The sequence below is a fragment of the Scardinius erythrophthalmus genome (genome assembly GCF_964197995.2).
Source record: "Scardinius erythrophthalmus genome assembly, chromosome: 14".
Taxonomy (NCBI): domain Eukaryota; kingdom Metazoa; phylum Chordata; class Actinopteri; order Cypriniformes; family Leuciscidae; genus Scardinius; species Scardinius erythrophthalmus.
In genome coordinates, this window is record NC_138234.1 from 3,692,555 (window position 1) to 3,716,832 (window position 24,278).

General features: G+C 34.2%; 1 protein-coding gene across 3 annotated transcripts in view; it reads right to left on the reverse strand.

Moving 5' to 3' along the window:
- Positions 1–23,917, reverse strand: part of ampd2a (adenosine monophosphate deaminase 2a) — a gene marked incomplete at its 5' end in the record, with an annotated part of 35,738 nt that extends 11,821 nt beyond the window's left edge. Inside the window, 10 exons of one of the 3 annotated variants that reach the window (XM_081385159.1) lie at positions 80–274; positions 1,491–1,620; positions 1,694–1,783; positions 2,513–2,654; positions 2,903–3,089; positions 10,011–10,122; positions 10,198–10,266; positions 11,452–11,582; positions 12,824–12,954; positions 23,652–23,917. In XM_081385159.1, the coding sequence (XP_081241285.1) occupies positions 80–274; positions 1,491–1,620; positions 1,694–1,783; positions 2,513–2,654; positions 2,903–3,089; positions 10,011–10,122; positions 10,198–10,266; positions 11,452–11,582; positions 12,824–12,954; positions 23,652–23,661 (1,197 nt within the window). Of the gene's footprint in view, positions 1–79; positions 275–1,490; positions 1,621–1,693; positions 1,784–2,512; positions 2,655–2,902; positions 3,090–10,010; positions 10,123–10,197; positions 10,267–11,451; positions 11,583–12,823; positions 12,955–21,326; positions 21,415–23,651 lie in introns of those variants that run through there. The other 2 variants (XM_081385158.1, XM_081385160.1) reach the window with 2 other exon arrangements.
- Between the last annotated feature and the right edge of the window lie 361 nt (positions 23,918–24,278).

Here is a 24,278-nt window from a genome sequence, read left to right on the forward strand (position 1 = left end):
ACAAAATCACAGTTAGCTATAAATGTATTAATGTTTTAACTAGGTGTCACACACACACACCCAGCGCTGGAGGTCTTACCGCGTGCATGTCGAGTGTGTCGACGCTGAGGTCGTACGCCGTCAGGTTCATGTTCTCGAACACCTCCATCAGCGTCTGTCCTCGGCCGTCCTCCACTCGCACGATCTCGTCCGGGTATTTCTTCATCGCTCGCTTGATGAAGCGCAGGAGATGCTTCTGGTTCATGCAGGACGAGGCGTGGATGTGTGTGTCCACCTGACGGACGCAAGAGTCACGTCAACAACTGTTTCTTCTGGAACTAGGGAGCGCAAACGCTTTTACAAATACCTTTCTGCATTGCTTTTCTCAGCCAAAACTCTGAATTTAAGAATGTCTTCCTTTAAATCATAAGTTGTATTTGGAATTGAACTGGCTTAAACAAAACAAAACAAAACAAACAAAAAAAATATATATATATATAATATTAGATTTTTTTAATATATTCTTTCTTTAATAATATATTTAGAATTATATTATAGAATTTAAATTTATTATACAGTAAAACTATTTTCATTCTTATTATTATTCCTTTATTAGTAACTTAATATGTATTAATTATCTCATATTCTAATAATATATATATTTTAATATTCTAATAGTGTGCATTATTTGATATTATAATTTTCTAAGATAAATATATTTTATATAATATCTAATATTTTCTTTTAAAAATACAATTTAAATATGTCTTATTTATGAATTTAGATTTTTTAAATTCCTAATTAAATTTGATGATAATTATCATTACATTCAATATTCTATATATTTTAATATTCAAAAATGTTACATTAATATAGTTAATTATTTCAGAAAATATTAGATATCATACATAATACATAAAATTATTATCCGTAATATTTATGCAATATACATAATATTAAATTAATGAATATAAAATATTTAAATGCATTTAAATACAATTGAAAAATAACATATACTGTATATAGTTATTTATATATTATTCCTTTCAAAATGTTGATTTATTAAATTATCTTTAATTTAATATTCTATATATTTTAATATTGCACATTATTGTAGTTATTTTTTATATATAATTAAATTATATGTATAATAATTTAATTTATTATTAGTTAAAATATTTATTTAAACATTTTATTTTGATATTTAATTATAATATTAGTCATTTAATTAGTATTTTATTCATAATTTTAGTACCTTGGATATTTAAATCTAACATTCTCCATTAATATTGTATTTTCTTATTTTAATTAGCTTTTGATGATTAAAGATGCCGATTCTAAAATCTATTCATCCACATGTTTATAATCTATTTCTCAGTTGATTTAATGATTTATTAATTGATATTTCCACTTTTTTTTTTTGTTCTACTAATTTAAAGTTGTTCTGTGTTCTGATTGGCCCTTGAACTCCGGATGTGTCCGCTGATTGGACGACTGGTGAAGTGTGTGACCTTGCGAATGTTGTAGAAGTCTCGGTGTGGCACTTGCTTCTGCGAGGCGAGCTCCTTCATCTCGTTCAGGAGAACGTGCATCTGAAACTTGGAGCTCAGATACTGTAACCGCCGGTAACAGAACGACTTCCTGTGGGAACACGACACGTCAGATGCACGCACATACAGCGAGCCCAGTGCATGCTGGGTAATCCGTCACTCACACGGGGCCGTTGATGATGAGCGCCATCATGACGTTCATATCGGCGATGTATTCCTGCAGGTCTGGATACGGCAGGTCCAGTTCTGTGCTCCTGCACACACACACACACACACACACACACACACACACACATGCCGAAACACTGACGGATCAATTTACATACTAAACACTGAACTTAAAATATACTGATTTACATCGTTTGAAGATTATTTCTTCAAAAACACAGCATTATTGTGTTGACAGCATTATTTCTTTAGTCATTTCTAATATTATCCCAATTTAATATTGTATTTTCCTTTTTTTATATTGTTCATAGTTTTAGCTCTAGTAATTTTAGTTCTTCAACATAAACTAAATGAAAATGAGAAATTTTCAGCTAAATTAAGTTTAATTTGGCAATAATAACACTGACAAGATCTGATTCTAACTTAAATAACTACGTTTTTATATATATTTCTTTTAAATTAACGTTTTTTTAATAGTTTTAGTTAACGATAATAACACAGATTCTACTTTAACTGAACATTTGAATTGAAATTCTGCACCCTGACTAGAGATCCCAGAATGCACCTCATTGTTTATTCTCTTTTATTATTTACTTTTTTTAATTAATTTACTATTATTTACTTTTAAAGTAAAACTACAATATTTATTCACATAAATTAGTGCTATCAGTCGATTAAAACACTCTAATTAATAGCAGCTAAAATTAAAATATGTAAAAATGTGCAAAATATGTTTTTATAATGTAATACATAATTTTTACCCCCCGAAAGCCCCTTTTAGAAGAAGTTTTCAGTGGTTCTGCCCCGAAACTCACTTGTCCGTGGGGTTTTGCGCGGTGTAGACGTGAATGACCCCGTCCACCATCGCACAGGTGTATCCGGCGTCCGGCGGCAGGTTCTTCAGGTGTCGCCCGTCGTACGGGTGTGTTTCTGACACCGGCATGTGAACGCGCATGTCTGAGAGAGACACACACACACACACACACACACACACACACACACACACACGTCAGCGCTGGGTTGAGTGGTGGTAACTGGATTAAGAGAATTAACACACATAATAATAATTGTGTATGGTATGGTACATAGTTGGAAGGGCATTCACAATTTCATTGTATTTAAATGCAATGACAATTAAGTTTTATATTCTATTCTATGTTGTGGACATGCGTGCGTGTGTGTGTGTGTGTGTGTGTGTCTCACACCTGAGTCGACGGGGCTCCCGCGCAGGTCCTCGAAGACGCTGAGGTCCAGCGGCCTCTGGTTGAGCTCCTGCAGGGATCGAGTGGTGGTCTTACAGAAGTTCTGCAGAGACAGAGCGATGTACTTCTCTCTGATGAACAGGGCCTTCACCACACACTTCGCTGCGTCCACCAGATCCGTGAACGGCACCTGAACACACCATCGGGAATCACAATTAGAGTCCTGCACGGGTTCTGACCCGCAAATTTTGCTCAAACAGGTGAAAAATACCCAACTGTGTCGGATACGGGTCGGGTCGGGTCGGGTCGAACACGGGTCTAAACACGGGTTTAAAACAATCACGTGCAAACTTAAAAATATATGCATATTTTTAGGAACACATCTACAGAAATATGCCTGTATTTCAAGTTGATAAAATAATTTAAAATCTACATCAGTTTATTTGTGCCCACGTGCCACGCCTTCCCAGGATCTATAACGTTACCTAGGCTACTTTCAGTTTTAAAAATACCTCATAACCGCGCGCGATCTGCGTGCAGTCGTCCAGATGGATGCTGAGGAGTTGAAGAAAAGAATAGCTAGTGGAGGTTGTAAAGTTGTTTTATTCAATCAAAAAACTCTTGAGGCCCAAAATCACAATGAGCGGGGACTCTAAAAGTCTTGATACACGCGAGTCGAAATGTATTATCACACTTATGTTGCTGATGTCAGGAAATGTGCGACCTAACCCAGGTCCTGTGAGCGAGATGATCTCGCTGCAAACTCCTGCAGATGTTTTAAAGAGGTCAGGTATTGGTTTCGTGCACATAAATGTGAGAAGTCTATTACCAAACATTGATATGGTCAGAATTTGGGCCAAATCGACACATGTTGATATTATGGTGTTATCTGAGACTTGGCTGGGTAGATCCACTCCTGATAGTGATATTTATATTGAGGGTATCATTTATTTTGTACTGATCATCGTGCTAAAGGTGGAGGAGTGGCGATCTATGAAAAAATAGTACAATTATCCAAGTCTGTGCCTAGACCATTTGAATTGCTAGTGTTGTAAATTGAATTATCGCAGAATTATGTTCTGACAGTTGCGGGATGCTATAGACCTCCTTCTGCGCCTCATTGTCTGATTGTTTATCATCTATATAATATATACCGAAGTGGCTTTAATGGGTGACTTAAATCGGGACTGGCTAACTCCTGCATCTGATCAAATTAAATGTTTTTGTGACTTGTGATCTAAATTATAGACTCGCATACTAGGCCAAATCCGAAACACCCTGAAAAGTCTACGCTCCTTGATTTGTTTTTAACAAATGTGCCGCAGAATTACAAAGCTACTGCTGTTTTTGCAAATGATATGAGTGATCACTGCGTTATTGCAGGTGTGAGAGATACCAGGATATCGAAATGTAAACCACGTATTATAATTAAGAGAAATCTGAAGTCGTTCTGTGAACAAGATTTTTTTATCGATCTTAATCTTTGAGACTGGACCAGAGTGAATCTGCAATATTTTAAATCACTATTTCTGTACATTATAAACAAGCATGCTCCTTCTAGGAAATATAAGATGAAAGGCCGTGATAATCCGTGGTTTTCAGAGAAATTGTCTGATCTAATTCATGAGTGATCTTGCTTGGTCGGTGGCAAAGTAATGCAAAAATAGCTCAGACTGGCAACATTTTAGGAACCTGAGAAACAAATGTGTCTCTCAAATACGTAACGCAAAATCAGATTTTTATGTAAATTAAATATGTGATCAGCTAATCCCTCTACATTTTGGAAAGTTATAAAATCACTGTCTTCTGCTGAATGATAAAATGATTACAGACAGGGAAAGTATGCTAGATACCAGCACTTTATATCTTCTGGGTTGTTTGAGCCTGAAACACAACAACAGAGGAGACAAGAGGACGACTCTTTGTCAAGGGAAAATGTACCTATTGATTTTGATCTTGTTCCTCTTGCAATGCAGGAGGTATATGATGCTCTTATAAAGTTAAATGCTAAGAAATCCGCTGGTCCGGATGGGTTGGATCCATACTTTTGTAAATATTGCTGCTGAACATATTGCAGAACCTTTGACACACATTTTCAACCTGACTATTGAAACTGGAGTAATACCGAGTGTACTGAAGTCAGCATATGTCACTCCTTTATTAAAGGGTGGTGACCGATCAAATCCAAATAATCATAGGCCAATATCTAAGCAATCTGCTTTAGCCAAGGTTTTAGAAGGGCTTATAGGGACCAGTTGAAAGACTATTTAATGATTTGCTGTCGGGTTTTCGTAAAAAACACAGCACTGCCACTATGAAAGTGTTAAATGATTTTATAAGTGCTATTGATTGTAAAGAATGATAATTTTAATCAAGCTTGTATATTTAAGTTCAATAATTTCACTTAAATGGCAATGCAAATTGCATATTAATTGTCATTTAAGTGAAATTACTTAACTTAAATATATAAGTTTTATAAAAATGATCATTCTAGAAGAAAATTTCAGATGACACTTAGTGGCTTTTGCATCTGAACTCTTCAATTTTTATGCGGATGATACTGTTATGTATTGTTCTGCCCAATCCTTGACAAGTGCCATAGAAGATCTGCAATCTGCTTTTAAAGTTATCCAGAAGAATCTTCATAAATTGAGACTTGTAGTAAACTCAGATAAAACTAAAATGATGTGCTTTTTTAAATCAAGGAAAACAGAAGATGCTTGTCAAATTGTTACACTAGATGAGAGTAATTGAAGTAATTGAACGAGTATCAGTCTATAAATATCTTGGTTTCCTTTTTAGAAGAATATTTGTCTTTTAAACAGCATATAGAGTGTTTAACAAAAAAAACTTAGAGTAAAGTTGGGTCGGTGAAAGTGCCTCAAAAAGTTTTTGCACCTTTTTCCTGGTATAAATCGCATAATCAGCTAAAATTTGACTATTTACCGACAATGACAGTTTAAAATTAGGATAAAGGACTACTATATTTGAGTACTAAATGCACGTGTTTAATATCTTGAGATAATAGAATTTAATATATTTAGATAATTTTAAGAACAAACCTTAGAGAAAACCTTAGAGAATTTAACATCTTAATATCTTGAGATAATAGAATTCAATATCTTGGAATAACAGAATTTATTTTCTTGAGATAATACATTTAAGAACAAACCTTAGAGAAACTTAGAGAATTTAATATCTTGATGTAATATAATTTAATATCTTGAGATAATAAAATTTAATACATTTAGATAATAATTTTAAGAACAAACCTTAGAGAAAACTTGGAGAATTTAATATCTTGAGATAATAGAATTTATTTTCTTGAGATAATACATTTAAGAAAAAACTTAAGAGAAAACTTAGAGAATTTAACACCTTGAGATAATAGAATTTATTTTCTTGAGATAATACATTTAAGAACAAACCTTAGAAAAAACTTAGAGAATTTAATATCTTGATATAATATAATTTAATATCTTGAGATAATAGAATTTAATATATTTAGATAATAATTTTAAGAACAAACCTTAGAGAAAACTTAGAGAATTTAATATCTTGAGATAATAGAATTTATTTTCTTGAGATAATACATTTAAGAACAAACTTTAGAGAAAACTTAGAGAAGTTAATATCTTGAGATAATACATTTAATATCTTGAGATAATATAATTTATTTTCTTGAGATAATAAATTTAAGAACAAACCTTAGAGAAAACTTAGAGAATTTAAAATATTGAGATATTAAAGGGCCTTCACCACACACTTCGCTGCGTCCACCAGATCAGTGAACGGCACCTGAACACACCAGTGGAAATCTCTAACGCATCAGTGGATCATTGGGAATAGGGTTTTTGCCCTGTTTTCCAGTCAAAAAAACAAGATGAATTTGAAAACAAAACTTACAGAACTTAGAAAATAACTGAATTTAATATCTTGAGATAATAGAATTTAAAATCTTAAGATAATTTTAAGAACAAACCTTAGAGAAAACTTAGAGAATTTAACATCTTAATATCTTGCGATAATAGAATTCAATATCTTGAAATAACAGAATTTATTTTCTTGAGATAATACATTTTAGAACAAACCTTAGAGAAAACTTAGAGAATTTAATATCTTGATGTAATATAATTTAATATCTTGAGATAATAAAATTTAATATATTTAGATAATAATTTTAAGAACAAACCTTAGAGAAAACTTGGAGAATTTAATATCTTGAGATAATAGAATTTATTTTCTTGAGATAATACATTTAAGAACAAACTTAAGAGAAAACTTAGAGAATTTAACATCTTGAGATAATAGAATTTATTTTCTTGAGATAATACATTTAAGAACAAACTTAAGAGAAAACTTAGAGAATTTAATATCTTGAGATAATAGAATTTATTTTCTTGAGATAATACATTTAAGAACAAACTTTAGAGAAAACTTAGAGAATTTAATATCTTGAGATGATACATTTAATATCTTGAGATAATAGAATTTATTTTCTTGAGATAATACATTTAAGAACAAACTTAAGAGAAAACTTAGAGAATTTAACATCAGGAGATAATATAATTTATTTTCTTGAGATAATACATTTAAGAACAAACCTTAGAAAAAACTTAGAGAATTTAATATCTTGATATAATAGAATTTAATATCTTGAGATAATAGAATTTAATATATTTAGATAATAATTTTAAGAACAAACCTTAGAGAAAACTTAGAGAATTTAATATCTTGAGATAATAGAATTTATTTTCTTGAGATAATACATTTAAGAACTAACTTTAGAGAAAACTTAGAGAAGTTAATATCTTAAGATAATACATTTAATATCTTGAGATAATATAATTTATTTTCTTGAGATAATAAATTTAAGAACAAACCTTAGAGAAAACTTAGAGAATTTAAAATATTGAGATATTAAAGGGCCTTCACCACACACTCCGCTGCGTCCACCAGATCAGTGAACGGCACCTGAACACACCAGTGGAAATCTCTAACGCATCAGTGGATCATTGGGAATAGGGTTATTTGCCCTGTTTTCCAGTCAAAAAAACAAGATGAATTTGAAAACAAAACTTACAGAACTTAGAAAATAACTGAATTTAATATCTTGAGATAATAGAATTTAAAATCTTAAGATAATAAATTTAATATCAAACCTTAGAGAATTTAATATCTTGAGATGATAGAATTTAAAATGTTAAGATAATACTTTTAAGAACAAACCTTAGAGAAAAATATCTTAATATAATAGAATTTAAAATGTTAAGATAATACTTTTAAGAACAAACCTTAGAGAAAAATATCTTGAGATAATAGAATTTATTTTCTTGAGATAATAAATTTAAGAACAAACCTTAGCGTGAACTTAGAGGATTTTTTTATTTTGAGATAATATAATTTAATATCTTGAGATAATAGAATTTATTATTTTGAGATATTAAAGGGCCTTCACCACACACAGATCACCAGATCGGTGAACGGCACCTGGACACACTAGCGAATCAGCTTATCTGTCCTGTTTCCCAGTCAAAATATCTAAACATCCTTAAAACAAGATGAATTTGAGAACTAAACTTATAGAACTTAGAAAATAACTGAATTTAATATCTTGATATAATAGAATGTAAAATCTTAATATAATAAATTTAAGAACAAACCTTAGAGAAAACAAAGAATTTAATATCTTGATATAATAAATTAAATGTTTTGAAATAATAGAATTTAATATCTTAAGATAAAAAAGAGCGTTTATGTAAGTTCGGTAATGATACAGAATTGTTTTGTATTTTATTAAAATGCATCCTCAATTTGCTTATTTATCTATGTATTTATTAATTGATTGTTTTGATCAGTATTATTTGTATAGTATTATAATGTCAAGATTTTGAATTGTCTTTTATATATTTTTAGTTCTCTTTTTAACTTACATTTTACTAAGCTTTATGTGCTTTTGCAAAAAATAAATAAAAAATAACAGTTTTAGTTTTAGTCATTTTAGTACTTCACCTTGAACTTATGTTTTTTCAGTTAGTTGCCATGGCAACATTTCTATTTTTCTAATTAAGTATCTGATGTTTATATTTTATTTCAGCTTTATATTAGCTAGCAAAAATATTTTTGGTTAACAACAACAATGGTTTTAAATATATAAAAAACAGACTTTTTAATACATTTATTCAAATGCTGATAATTGATTAAATTATATTATTGATTCTCACTTGATTTATTAATTTTCTTAAGACTTACAAATGTGGAATACAATAATCAGTATACAATAATATCATTATATTTATCCAGTTTTCCAGTAAAATATCTAAACATCCATAAAACAAGATTAATTTAAGAACAAAACCTAGAGAATTTAATATCTTTAACAAAACAGATTGTGTTACTTGTTTTAATCTTAAACCTCACTAAATTTAAAGTGAAAATAACATGAAAGTAACCTGCAAAAACAAAATATGTATAACTTTCTCTGATTTCAACAGTAGAATAATTTTATAATAATTCTAATATTACAAACAGTTGTCCGTCTGTTTAATTAAATTAAATATCATAACATATATATACATTTTAAACTTTGTTTTATGTTTTATTAGTAATTTCTGTATTTGTACATTTAACATTGCATTTCAATTGAATTTTAATTGATTGTTTTGATCAGTGCTTTAATATTATTTACATACAATTATAATATTTATTCATATTTAAAAAAAAAAAAAAAACATTAACAGTTGTTAATGTATACTTTAACTTGTTATAATGCATTAGTATATATAGAAATATAAATTTCCATCATAATCAAAAAAATGTAAAAGTGAACGGCTGATTTTAATATTAGAACATTTGTGAATTTCATAACAATTTTTAATATTACATGAAACACTTTTAATTGATCTTGTTTTAAGAACGTTTTAGTTGTTTTGTGTTTTCCAGTACAAAAAAATCAATACCGATAAAGATGTTTTTGTTTTATTAGTAATTTCTACATTAGCTAAATTTAACATTTTGGTGGTTTTGATCAGTGTTTTAGTATTATTGATATAATATTACAGTATTTTCTAACTGAAGCTCTGCGTGAAGTGTGTGTTTCTCTCGTTCTCACCCCACACTTCTCCTCTCCCGAGATGGACACGCGCTGGAACTCTTTTTCTACAAGCATCTCGCGCTCCATATGATGCTGGTCCACCGCGTCCTCATGACTGTCCTGCATATACCTGTAGATGAACACACACACCTTGAGACACACACACACACACACACAGACGGACGGACGGAAAGCAGAGACTCACTCCAGGTCGGTTGCGCTGTCTATTTTCATGAAGTCTTGTTTGGCTCGCAGCAGAATCTCTGGCTCAAGCCTTGAAGAACGTGAGGCAAAGCAGCAGATTTGAGTGAGTAACACACACACACACACACACACACACACACACACACACACACACAGGAGAAGAGAGTATAAATCACTCTGACTGACGCTGATTGATTTCTGTAAAGAACTGTTCATTTAAACTGCAGCCGAGGGAATCTGAAACTCTCCATCCGAGCAGAAAGTGTGTGTGTGTGTGTGTGTTTAAGCATCTGTAAGCGACACAAACCCAAACACACCCACACAAACTGATGAAACGCAGCCAAACTGTGTGTTTATGAGCGTCTGCAGTTTGTCGGGGTGTTTTGGGAAGCAAAGAATTCACACAGATCACAACCACAACGCGTGAGCAGGTGCAGCGATTACAAGCGCTTCAGAAACACACGTTATGTTGTGTGATGTTCAAACACTCAGAGTTTCCCACGATCCACAGCCGGCGGCGAATGATTCACACATCAGCGACTCCTTTGAACTGAATCTTTTTATGGAATCACGAACGTCGAGTTCTCCGTTTGCATCTCATGTAGAAGAGAATGTTGCTGTACAATTACTTTACTTAAATTACAAGTTTATGAATAATACATAAATAATATTATCAAATATTATTAATTTTAAAAAATATGTATTTATTATTATGCATTTATGTAATTTTATAAATTTTATATTTTAAATTAAATTTTATATTTGTATCTAATATATTATTTTACTGTATTATTGTATGTAATTAGTTTAACTTATTAATAATAATTATATGACAGAATTTTAACTTTGGTCTGTTATTCTGTGTAGAAAAAAAATGAAAATATATAATTAAATACTAATATTATTATTTAATTATTTTTAAAAATACGTAATATCGGTTAACGCTAATAATAATACATTTATTACTAAGTTTATAATTTATTTTATAAATAATGTTTATTAATATTTGTCTCATATATACATATAAAACAAAAAATTATAAAAATAAAATTACAATTATGTGTTAATTCTAGCGATAAATCACAAAAATCACACTTCGCATAATGTACATTAAACATCCAATATATTCAGATTAGCTGAGACTCACTTTCAGTGTGTATGGAAAAATGAGTTAGTAAACCAGGTTAGGACACAGTGTGTGTGTGTGTGTGTGTGTGTGTGTGCGTGTGTGTGTGTGTGTGTGTGTGTGTTTTACTTGACATCCTGACTGATCTGTCGCTCCAGACGGTGGCGTTTCTCCTCCAGTTGTTCTATGGGACTCTCTTCGGGAAACTCGTACGGAGCGCAGCGCATGTCACTGTCCGTCATACTCCTCGCTAGCAGCTCCTACAACACACACCACACACACACACACAACTGTTACACACACACGTTACACACACTCATATTACACACACAAGTTACGCACGTGTTGTACACACAAAGGTCCCACACTCATATTACACACACACACACGTTACACACACTCATATTACACACACAAACACACACACACACACACACACACACACACACACACACACACACACACACACACACACACACACACACACACACACGTTACATACACTCATATTAAACACATGCATTACACACACATTACACACACTCATATTACACACACGTTACACACTCATATACACACACACACACATTACACACACACACATATTACACACATATACATCATATACACACACACACACACACACACACACACACACACACACACGTTTCAAACACTTGCGTTCACGTTCCACACACTCATATTACACACACACGTTACACAGACAAGCGTTACACTCACACACACGTTCCACACACTCATATTACACACATGCGTTACACAGAAAACTGTTACGCACACACACACCCACACACGTCACACACGTTCCACACACTCAAATAACACACACACACACACATGTTCCACACACTCATATCACACACACACACACACACACACACACACACACACACACATGTTCCACACACTCATATTACACACACACACACACACACACACACACACACACACACACACACACACGTTCCACACACACACACACACACACACACACACACACACATGTTCCACACACTCATATTACACACACACACACACACTCATATTACACACACACACACACACACACACACACATACACACACACACGTTCCACACACTTATATTACACACACTCATATTACACAGGCGTTAAGCTCACACACACACACACAGACACAGACACACACACACACACACACACACACATGTTCCACAAACTCATATTACACACACACACACACACACACACACACACACACACACACACACACGTTCCACACACTCATATTACACACATGCGTTACACAGAAAACTGTTACGCACACACACACCCACACACGTCACACACGTTCCACACACTCATATTACACACACACACATGTTCCACACACTCATATCACACACTCATATCACACACACACACACACACACACACACACACACACACACACACACACACGTTCCACACACTCATATCACACACACACATTCCACACACCTCTGCGATCTCCTTGTATTTGCCGTCCATGGATGTGCGCAGGTCGATGGGCAGGTGTTTGTGTGTGACCGGAGTGCCAGGCAGAGAGCGCTGGGACATCAGAGGCCTCTGCTCAGCAGAACCACACAGATCTGTAGAGAACACACACACACACACACACTCATTACAGCGCTAGTAACAATCATCACCAGTGCTGATGTTCACTCGCGAGCTACTCCTGCTGGACGGTAAAAACACTCCACAGACGCACATCAAGCGAGGGACCCCAAGGTCACCCAGACTTTCCATGCCAGACAGGAGGAAAGCGCACAGAAACCAGCCACAACTCCCTGGCAACCACATAGCAACAAGGCACATCACACAAGCAATGCCCTTGCAAACACTCATCACTTAGCATCCTAGCAATCACTTAGAACACCCTAGAAACCATATAGAAATTATCCTCAACACCCTAGCAACTGCATAGCCACCAGCCACAACACCCTAGCAATTGCCCTAATAACCAGTTAACAACATCTTAGCAATCACTAAGAACACCCTAGCAACCATCCACAACACCCTAGCAACTGCATAGCCACCAGCCACAACACCATAGCAATTGCCCTAATAACCACTTAACAACATCTTAGCAATCACTAAGAACACCCTAGCAACCATCCACAACACCCTAGCAACTGCATAGCCACCAGCCACAACACCATAGCAATTGCCCTAGTAACACTTAACAACATCTTAGAAATCACTAAGAATACCCTAGCAACCATCCACAACACCCTAGCAACTGCATAGCCACCAACCACAACACCATAGCAATTGCCCTAGTAACCACTTAACAACATTTTAGCAATCACTAAGAACACCCTAGCAACCATCCACAACACCCTAGCAACTGCATAGCCACCAACCACAACACCATAGCAATTGCCCTAGTAACCACTTAACAACATCTTAGCAATCACTAAGAACACCCTAGCAACCATCCACAACACCCTAGCAACTGCATAGCCACCAACCACAACACCCTAGCAATTGCCCTAGTAATCGCTTAACAACATCTTAGCAATCACTAATAACACCATAGAAACCACATAGCAACCATCCACAACACCCTAGCAAGTGCATAGCAACCAGCCACAACACCAAAGAAATTGCCCTTGTAACCACTTAGCATCCTAGCAATCACTAAGAACACCCTAGCAACCGCATAGCAACCATCCACAACACTCTAGCAACTGCATAGCAACCAGCCACAACACCCTAGAAATTGCCCTAGTTACCACTTAGCAACATCCTAGCAATCACTTGGAACACCCTAGTAACCACATAGCAACCAGCCACAACACCATAGCAATTGCCCTTGTAACCAATTAACAACATCTTAGCAATCACCAAGAACACGCTAGCAACTGCATAGCAACCATCCACAACACTCTAGCAACTGCATAGCAACCAGCCACAACACCCTAGAAATTGCCCTAGTAACCACTTAGCAACATCCTAGCAATCACTTAGAACACCCTAGTAACCACATAGCAACCAGCCACAACATCATAGCAATTGCCCTTGTAGCCACTTAACAACATCTTAGCAATCACTAAGAACACCCTAGCAACCATCCACAACACCCTAGCAACTGCATAGCCACCAGCCACAACACAATAGCAATTGCCCTAGTAACACTTAACAACATCTTAGCAATCACTAAGAACACCCTAGCAACCGCATAACAACCATCCACAACACCCTAGCAACTGCATAGCAACCAGCCACAACACCATAGCAATTGCCCTTGTAACCACTTAGCAACATCCAAGCAATCACATTACAACTATCCACAACATCCTAGCAACTGCATAGCAACTAGCCACAACACCCTAGTAATTGCCCTAGTAATCGCTTAACAACATCTTAGCAATCACTAAGAACACCATAGAAACCACATAGCAACCATCCACAACACCCTAGCAAGTGCATAGCAACCAGCCACACCACCAAAGAAATTGCCCTTGTAACCACTTAGCATCCTAGCAATCACTAAGAACACCCTAGCAACCGCATAGCAACCATCCACAACACTCTAGCAACTGCATAGCAACCAGCCACAACACCATAGCAATTGCCCTTGTAACCAATTAACAACATCTTAGCAATCACCAAGAACACGCTAGCAACTGCATAGCAACCATCCACAACACTCTAGCAACTGCATAGCAACCAGCCACAACACCCTAGAAATTGCCCTAGTAACCACTTAGCAACATCCTAGCAATCACTTAGAACACCCTAGTAACCACATAGCAACCAGCCACAACATCATAGCAATTGCCCTTGTAGCCACTTAACAACATCTTAGCAATCACTAAGAACACCCTAGCAACCATCCACAACACCCTAGTAACCACATAGCAACCAGCCATAACACCATAGCAATTGCCCTTGTAACCAATTAACAACATTTTAGCAATCACCAAGAACACCCTAGCAACTGCATAGCAACCATCCACAAAACTCTAGCAACTGCATAGCAACCAGCCACAACACCCTAGAAATTGCCCTAGTAATCCCTTAGCAACATCCTAGTAATCCCTTAGAACACCCTAGTAACCACATAGCAACCATCCACAATACCCTAGCAACTGCATGGCAACCAAGCGCTGCTGTACATCAAAACACTTGTTTGAAGTTTGATTGGCGGAGCAGAGATATACCAGCTAACTCTGTGGTTTCTGTCAAAAAGCTCATGACAGTACAGCAGTGTGGCATCAGACGACACACGCGTCCATCATCAGTGTCACAAACACACGCTTCACACACACTCAGTGTAGTCCAGCACAGGTGACACAGAAACATTCATCCTCTCACGTTTCATTCACACACTTCCAGCAGTAACATCGAGATTCACACTGAAACACAGGTAAAGCCAACCAGAACTTTCCAGACCGAACACTGAAGAGTTTGACTCTCGTCATGTGACTTTACCGTGATCATGTGACACGCGTTCCACGACATTCCATTGAAACCTCTCAGTCCAGTGAAATTAAATGCATCTCAAACACACACACACACACACACACACACACACACACACACACACACACACAGACACACACACACACACACACACACACACACACGTTCCATAAACATCCGGGACGCAGTACCTGATCTCTGCTGGGATGCTCAGGATAAAAGCACTTCCTGTGTGTCAGTGTGTGTGTGTGTGTCTCTCGCTGCAGCTGATTCTCTCTCAGTGTGTGTCGGGACGTTTGGCTTGTACCACGTTGCAGATGGAGGCAGGGGGGGGGTCAGTGATGGGATGCACCACTGTGTGTTTAAACACAACCCAACCCAACCCTGCGTTTACAGAGGAATCCTGGGAAGACCAGCAGGAACAGACCTCTCTGTGTGTGTGTGTGTGTGTGTGTGTGTGTGTGTGTGTGTGTGTGGCTGCGTCAGCACTGCAACACAAGCGTACTGTGCAGTACATACACTGTGGTGTGTACTATGTGAAACTGAACGCAATAATGAGCGTTTCAAAAGTAGTGTAGTCACGTGTGCGGAATAGTCAGATAAGAAAGAAAATCATGCTTTGGTAAATCATAATTACAATACGATGCGATACGATTACGGTACGATTACGATACTTAATCATAATTACGATACGATGCGATACGATTACAGTACGATTACGATACTTAATCATAATTACGATACGATACGATACGATACGATTACGATACGATTATGATACTTAAACATAATTACGATACGATGCGATACGATTACGATACGATTATGATACTTAATCATAATTACGATACGATGCGATACGATTACGATACGATTACGATACTTAATCATAATTACGATACGATGCGATACGATTGCGATATGATTACGATACGATTCCGATACTTAATCATAATTATGAGATCAAAAATGTAACAAATTTCAAAAAAGTAATTTTTATACGATTAAAAGTAAAAATTCTGACAATTTCGAGATGAAAAATTGAAAATGTACTTAATTGGGACATTTAAAGGTCAAAATTCTGACAACTTTGTCCCTTTCAGACAGAATGCAGAATGCGCGGCGCTGGCCGCTGGGTTTAGCGTAGCCCTTCAGATACAAAGCGATTTGCGCTACGCTGGCCAGAGAAAGTAGGCGGAGTTGTCAAAACTTTTGGCGGGAGTTTATACGTATAGTCATTTGGTTGTTTTTCCACCTTTCGGTCAGCAGCAAAATATGTCTCTGTCCCGTGCTAAGAAGCTAGCGATAGCATCTAACATGCCAACTTGACACAGCTTTTCTTCTGGTGTCCCTAGACGACCACAAACTTGTATTGTATAGCTACGGAAATTCCGACACACACTAGCTGTTCATACATTTTGCTTTCCTCGCTTGTTTGGACGCCCCGATTATATAGGCCGCTCAGGTGATCATCACAGAGCGCAGCGGCGAAAGTTGAAATATTTTAAACTTTCACCGTTGTGCGCACACTTTGGTCGACGCAGCAACAAACCGTCCTCGCATGGCGCAAGCCATTGAAATAAATGCGTCCTGTCTAAAAAGGCGATTAGTCAAAATTATGAGATTAAAAAGTAAAAATGCAACATCAATCGAAATTGACAAAACGGTTAAATTATGACATCCTAAATCATAATTATGAGATTAAAAGGTAAAAATTGACATAAATTAAAATTGACAAAAAGTTTAAATTATGACATAAGTCATATTTATGAGTTGAAGTCAAAATTGACAATCTCATAATTACGAGAAAAATTAAAATTTACTTAGTTGTGACATTTAAAGGTCAAAATTCGTACATACATAAGTCATAATTATGAGATTAAAAAGTAAAAATTTACATAAATTGAAATTGACTAAAAAAAGTTGAAATTATGACGTCATATTTATGAGTTGAAGTCAAAATTGACAATCTCAGAATTATGGGAAAATTTTAAATTTACTTAGCTGTGACATTTAAAGATTAAACATTCTTAAATACTAAATCAAAATTATGAGATTAAAAGTAAAAATGCAACATCAATCGAAATTGACAAAAAGTTTAAATGATGACATCCTAAATCATAATTATGAGATTAAAAGGTAAAAATTTACATAAACTGAAATCGACAAAAAGTTTAAATTATGACATAAGTCATATTTATGAGTTGAAGTCAAAATTGACAATCTCATAATTACGAGAAAAATTTAAATTTACTTAGTTTTGACATTTAAAGGTCAAAATTCTTACATACCTAAGTCATAATTATGAGATTAAAAAATAAAAATTGACATCAATCGAAATTGACAAAATGGTTAAATTATAACATCCTAAATCATAATTATGAGATTAAAAAGTAAAAATCGACATGAATTGAAATCGTCAAAAAGTTGAAATTACGACATAAGTCATATTTATGAGTTGAAGTCAAAATTGACAAATCTAATAATTACGAGAATTTTTTTTATTTACTTAGCTGTGACATTCAAAGGTCAAAATTCTTACATACTAAGTCATAGTTATGAGATTAAAAATAAAAAATACAAATTGAATTGAAATTATGATATACTAAGTCATAAGGTTAAAAAGTGAAAATTGACAAAAAAAACCTCATCACGTTGAATGTTTATTCAGAGTCATAAAAAGGGTATGAGAGAAATCATAGCACTCAAAATGGCACCTGTAGCCCCGCCTCTCAGTCGAACGAGCCAATCGCTAGCCAGAAGACATATTCGCTGAACCAGCCTAAAAAATAGCGTTTTATTTGTGTGATTTAAGCTTATGATGGATGCCATTGTTGTCAGAATTTATTCCTGATTTGAGTTTTATTTAGACGTAAAGTGACTCTTTTTTTCTAGAAATCTAGAAATGTATTCGCTAAAGTAACAAGCGAATCGATTTTTTAGATTTCTAGACAGAAACGTTTTCTTAACTCATAAAAGTATATCACTTTCTGAAAATTGTGTTCATATCTTGGTGTTTTTAGCCCAATGTTTTTGTCTGCGTTAAAATAGACGGAGCTTTGTTGATAAAAAGCTGCTAGAGGGCGTTTCCAAGATGGCCGCCGAGCGAACGGACTTGCCTTACGAGGGTTTCATTCAGCAGGTTTCAAGCTTCAACATATGTATATATATATATATATATTAAATATATGCCGCTTTTGCATTTTTTAAGCGAATTGTGTATAAAAACATTTTTCTTCGAATTTCTGTACAACCAATCACAAACTTTTCCAGATAAGCCCCGCCCCTTAATGACAAATTGTTATATTTCACAGTCTTTTACTGTGTAACTGGATGGTTATTGAGCAGAATAAAGTGTGAGGTGAACTTAAACACACACACACACACACACACACACACACACACACACAGAGACTGGACTTGTGTTTTTGTCTGTAACCAAGTGTCTAGACTGAGGTTTAAGGACTCACACACACGCAGTTTCATATTTAGAAGCTGTGACTGGATTGGCTGAACACACACACACATTGTGCCACTAATGAGAGTTTTGTGTGTGTTAGATTGTCTTAAAGGCATGAAAACTGCAGGAGACACAGTTGCGGGCGTCACGAGTGAGTGTGTGTGTGATAAGGGTTGATCTCTGTGATTAACTGTCCCATAAACTCTATAAAACCCTTCAGCTCAAAATGACTGACACACACAGACTCTAAAACACATTAACACACCCTTGTTTGTTTATTTTATATAGTTTCCTCACTGTTCACTGAGTATTACACACACATATACATATTTTAATATTTATTTAACCATATTAATATTCATAACATATTTTGACTTGACTTGAAAAAGACAAAATTATGACATAACTCGAAATTATGACGCACTAAATCCTAATTATGAGATAAAAAAAAATTATTAGAAAACTCAAAATTATGACATACTGAATAGTAATTGAGATTAAAACATTGAAATTTAATCATACATATGAGGTTAACAAAATTATAACAGTGAAAATAATTGCTATAACAGTCAATATAGTCATATTTATTAGGTAAGTGAAAATTATGACTATGAGATTAAAAAGACGAATTTTATACAAAAATTGACATACTAAATCATAATTATGAGATTAAAAAAATTGACAAAGTTGGAATTATGACTAATTGAAATAACATAATATGTCCCATTTATGAGATGACAAATCTAAAATAGGACTTAAAAAATTATAATTATGAGATAAAAAAATCGAAATTATGAAACACTTAAATTAACATACCAAGTCACCATTTTTTACTTTTTAAACTCGTAATTATGACAAAACATTGAAATTGTGACATAAAAAGTCAAAATTGACATACTAAATCAATTATGAGATAAAACATCATAACAATCATAATATACTAACTACTATTTATGAGATGACAAGTCAAAATTATGACTTAAAAAGTTATAATTATGAGAATAAATTCTGAAATTCTGACGTTAAAACTTCGAAATTATGAAATACTAAAATTGATATACTAACAATTTTGACTCTTAATATCTTAATGTTGAAATTGTGACATAAAAAGTTAATTATGACATTTTAACTAAATAAAAAGTCGAAAATGACAGAATTATTACATTATAAATCAGATTTTAGTAGATTTTGACGAGTAGAATTTTAAATTGTTTTATTGTTACTTTTTGACAGAATAAGTAAATGATTAGACTACAACAGTAAAAATATAATATGCTTTATAAATATCTTATTATTTATAATCTTACTATATTGTGTTGTTTTACAGATATATTATTTCTGTAATCATTGTTGTTGTTATATTATTGTGTTTTATTATATTTATTTGATTACTTTCTTAACACAAAGTTGTTTTGTGATCTAAATGTTTGCAAATTGCAATATTTTCATCTTTGTTTTGGACTGATAACTGTTAAGCTTAAAATATTATGTGTTTCTCACTCAATTTCATTTAGTTTAGACACATTTTTAAATTTCCTATTATTTTTCTTTCTGTTAAATCGTTCGACTTATTCTAGACTTAGTTTCTGACGAACCCAAAGGTTTAAACCCATTACGAGCGTCACGAAGCGTCCGTGTCACACGCGTGTGTCATATTTTCTGAGGCAGGACACACACACACACACACACACACACACACACACACACACCCATGCTTTTGTGTAATTCATGAGCTCTCGCATCACACGCCTGGACGAACATTTTCCCAGAATCCCACGTTCTCGCACTCCGCATTCGTCATTAATATATTGATGCGTTCGGGGACGAAACAAACAAAACTGCCTGAAAGTTTCATGATTAGAAACCGGTGATGAGAGAAAACACGTAAGATAATTATAAAAATGAAATTATTTTAAATATTAATTGTCATATTGATTCCAGGTTCAGTTTAAAGCACACAGAGAGAGCAGAAACTCTCAGAACGGCCTGAACTGCTCTGAAGCTACGGTCCTGTATCACACCCCAGCTGTCTGTCTCTCTACCCGTCTGTCTCTCTGCTGCAATGAGACTCACCCGGGCTGGTCCGGCTGTGTAAACTGCCTCTCTTGACTGCTTTGCTTTTGCTTTTGCTCTGAGGTGGAGCTGTGCTGGAGTCCGACATGCTTTCGCCTGAACCGGACAGATAGATATATAGAGAGAGAGAGAGAGAGAGAGAGAGAGAGAGAGAGAGAGGCACGGAGACTCTCTCTTATCAGGGCAGGAAGATACGCACAGGGGGCGGGGCTTGGGGATCTCTTAGCGCAGTAGTGGAGGCGGAGCCACTCCCTTCCTACATCAGCAGAGGGGAGGGGCTTAGGATTCCCCTACAACACTCTGATCTGTTGCTGCGGCAACCATGCAGCAAGAATTGCATCACGGGGAGAGTGTGCATGGCAGCGTGCTGTTTCTGCAGTATGAGTTACAAAATAAACTGTGCAGATGATCTACTGTGTGGGAGCACACCGTGTGGGATAATATTTCCCACAATGCAATGCACTTGGCAAAATAACAGTTTTTTTTTTCCTGGTCTTGTATCATTCGATCAAACTTTATCATAGCATACTACTTCATACTGTCTCATATTTTTTAAAATAATAGTATGTAGTATGCATTGTTTAGTATGTTTCCTCTATTCAAACAAACTAACAGATTTAGTTTATCATAGCATACTAACTCATAATGTTTCATATACTTTTTAAATAATAGTATGTAGTATGCATTGTTTAACACATTTACTCATTATTCGATCAAACTGATGATTTTATCATAGCATACTTCATAATGTGTATATACTTTTTAAATAATAGTATGTAGTATGCATTGTTTAACACATTTACTCATTATTCGATCAAACTGATGATTTTATCATAGCATACTTCATTCTCGTTTATATACTTAAATAATAGTATGTAGTATGCATTGTTCAACACGTACTCTTTCAATCAAACTGACAACGATTTTATCATAGCATACTTCATACTGTTTTATATACTTATTAAATAATAGTATGTAGTATGCATTATGTTCAACACATACTCAATATTCGATCAAACTGAAAACAATTTTATTATAGCATACTTCATACTGTTTAATATACTTATTAAAATAATAGTATGTAGTATGCATTATGTTCAACACATTTACTCATTATTCGATCAAACTGAAAACGATTTTATTATAGCATACTTTATACTGTTTAATATACTTATTAAAATAATAGTATGTAGTATGCATTGTTCAACACATTTACTCATTATTCGATCAAACTGATGATTTTATCATAGCATACTTCATTCTCGTTTATATACTTAAATTATAGTATGTAGTATGCATTGTTCAACACGTACTCTTTCAATCAAACTGACAACGATTTTATCATAGCATACTTCATACTGTTTTATATACTTATTAAAATAATAGTATGTAGTATGCATTGTTCAACACATTTACTCATTATTCGATCAAACTGATGATTTTATTATAGCATACTTCATTCTCGTTTATATACTTAAATAATAGTATGTAGTATGCATTGTTCAACACGTACTCATTATTCAATCAAACTGACAACGATTTTATCATAGCATACTTCATACTGTTTTATATACTTATTAAAATAATAGTATGTAGTATGCATTATGTTCAACACATTTACTCATTGATAAATGGACAAAATATTTTATAACATACTATGCATGTTCAACACATTTACTCATTATTCGATCAAACTGACAAAAGATTTTATAATAGCATACTAGGCTACTTCATACTGTCATATACTAGTTTAAAAAATAGAATGTAGTATGTATTGTTCAGCACATTTACTCATTGTTTGCTCAAATTGATGAAAGGTTTTATCATAGCATATTATTTTATATACTATTTAAATAAAGTATGTAGTACGCATATCACAGACACAGTCCATACAGACTGACCACACAGACTATCTACACTTTCCTATATAGTGTGCAGAAACATTAAAGTCAGTCGGGGTTCCGTTAAAGAGGAAGTTGATAATCAGATCTAATGTTCACGAGGACTTTAAACTCTATTACACTGAGAACTTTGACCTGGTTAAACATTCACCAAATAAGAAGAATTTCATAATTTATTTTTATTTTTTTTAAAGCTAATTGAATTATTAACGAGACTTCAGTCCTACAATAGTGCCAAATGATAACAACATCAAATAGCGGACCCAGACCAATGCTGTGTGAAGATTCGTGTATTACTGTGTAATGCTGTGTGAACTACTGTGTGTGATTTATTATTTTGAGCTATTGGATGAATTGTTATCACTGTTATACAGTGTATAAAGTTGTGTGATGTTATAGAGAGCTGTTGTTATTCTGGACTCACTCATCGTCATGTCTGTAGATTCTGGTCCGGTTTGATCCCACCTCAGATGAAAAGATGAAAATTAATAATAATTATGGGAGATACTTTCGGTGTTTAATATTAGTAGGAACTGCTTAAATTATTCCGTTCATCCAGATTTCAGAGTCTTCCACTCATTAAAAAATGATTCGGACCGTTTGAGTTTTTCAGGAACTTTGATCAAATTTCGCTGAGAAATGGAGTCGCACTTAAAGGGGCCGCTGCACATTTATAGGCAGGACCCGATCAAGACCCGATCAAAAGGTTTCAGTTTTATTGAACGTGATACGAATACAACCAAATATTGCTGATGTAAGGGTACATCAGAGTTATGTTAAATTAATAAATCGATAAATAACGTGTAAAATCAGATTCTAGGATGTGTTTAATAAGTGGTGTCTGGTTTCATTCAGCACTAGCAAGAGACTGTTCAGTTCAAATAATGTATTGACATTTTCCATGACTGTAATTAAGCATTTCAGAAAAGGCAGAAAAAAAAAGAAAGAAAAAAAAATCAAATAAAAACTTGACAAGACCCAAAGACGCTAGAAAAACATACTACACAAAATATTATATATATATATATATATATATATATATATATATATA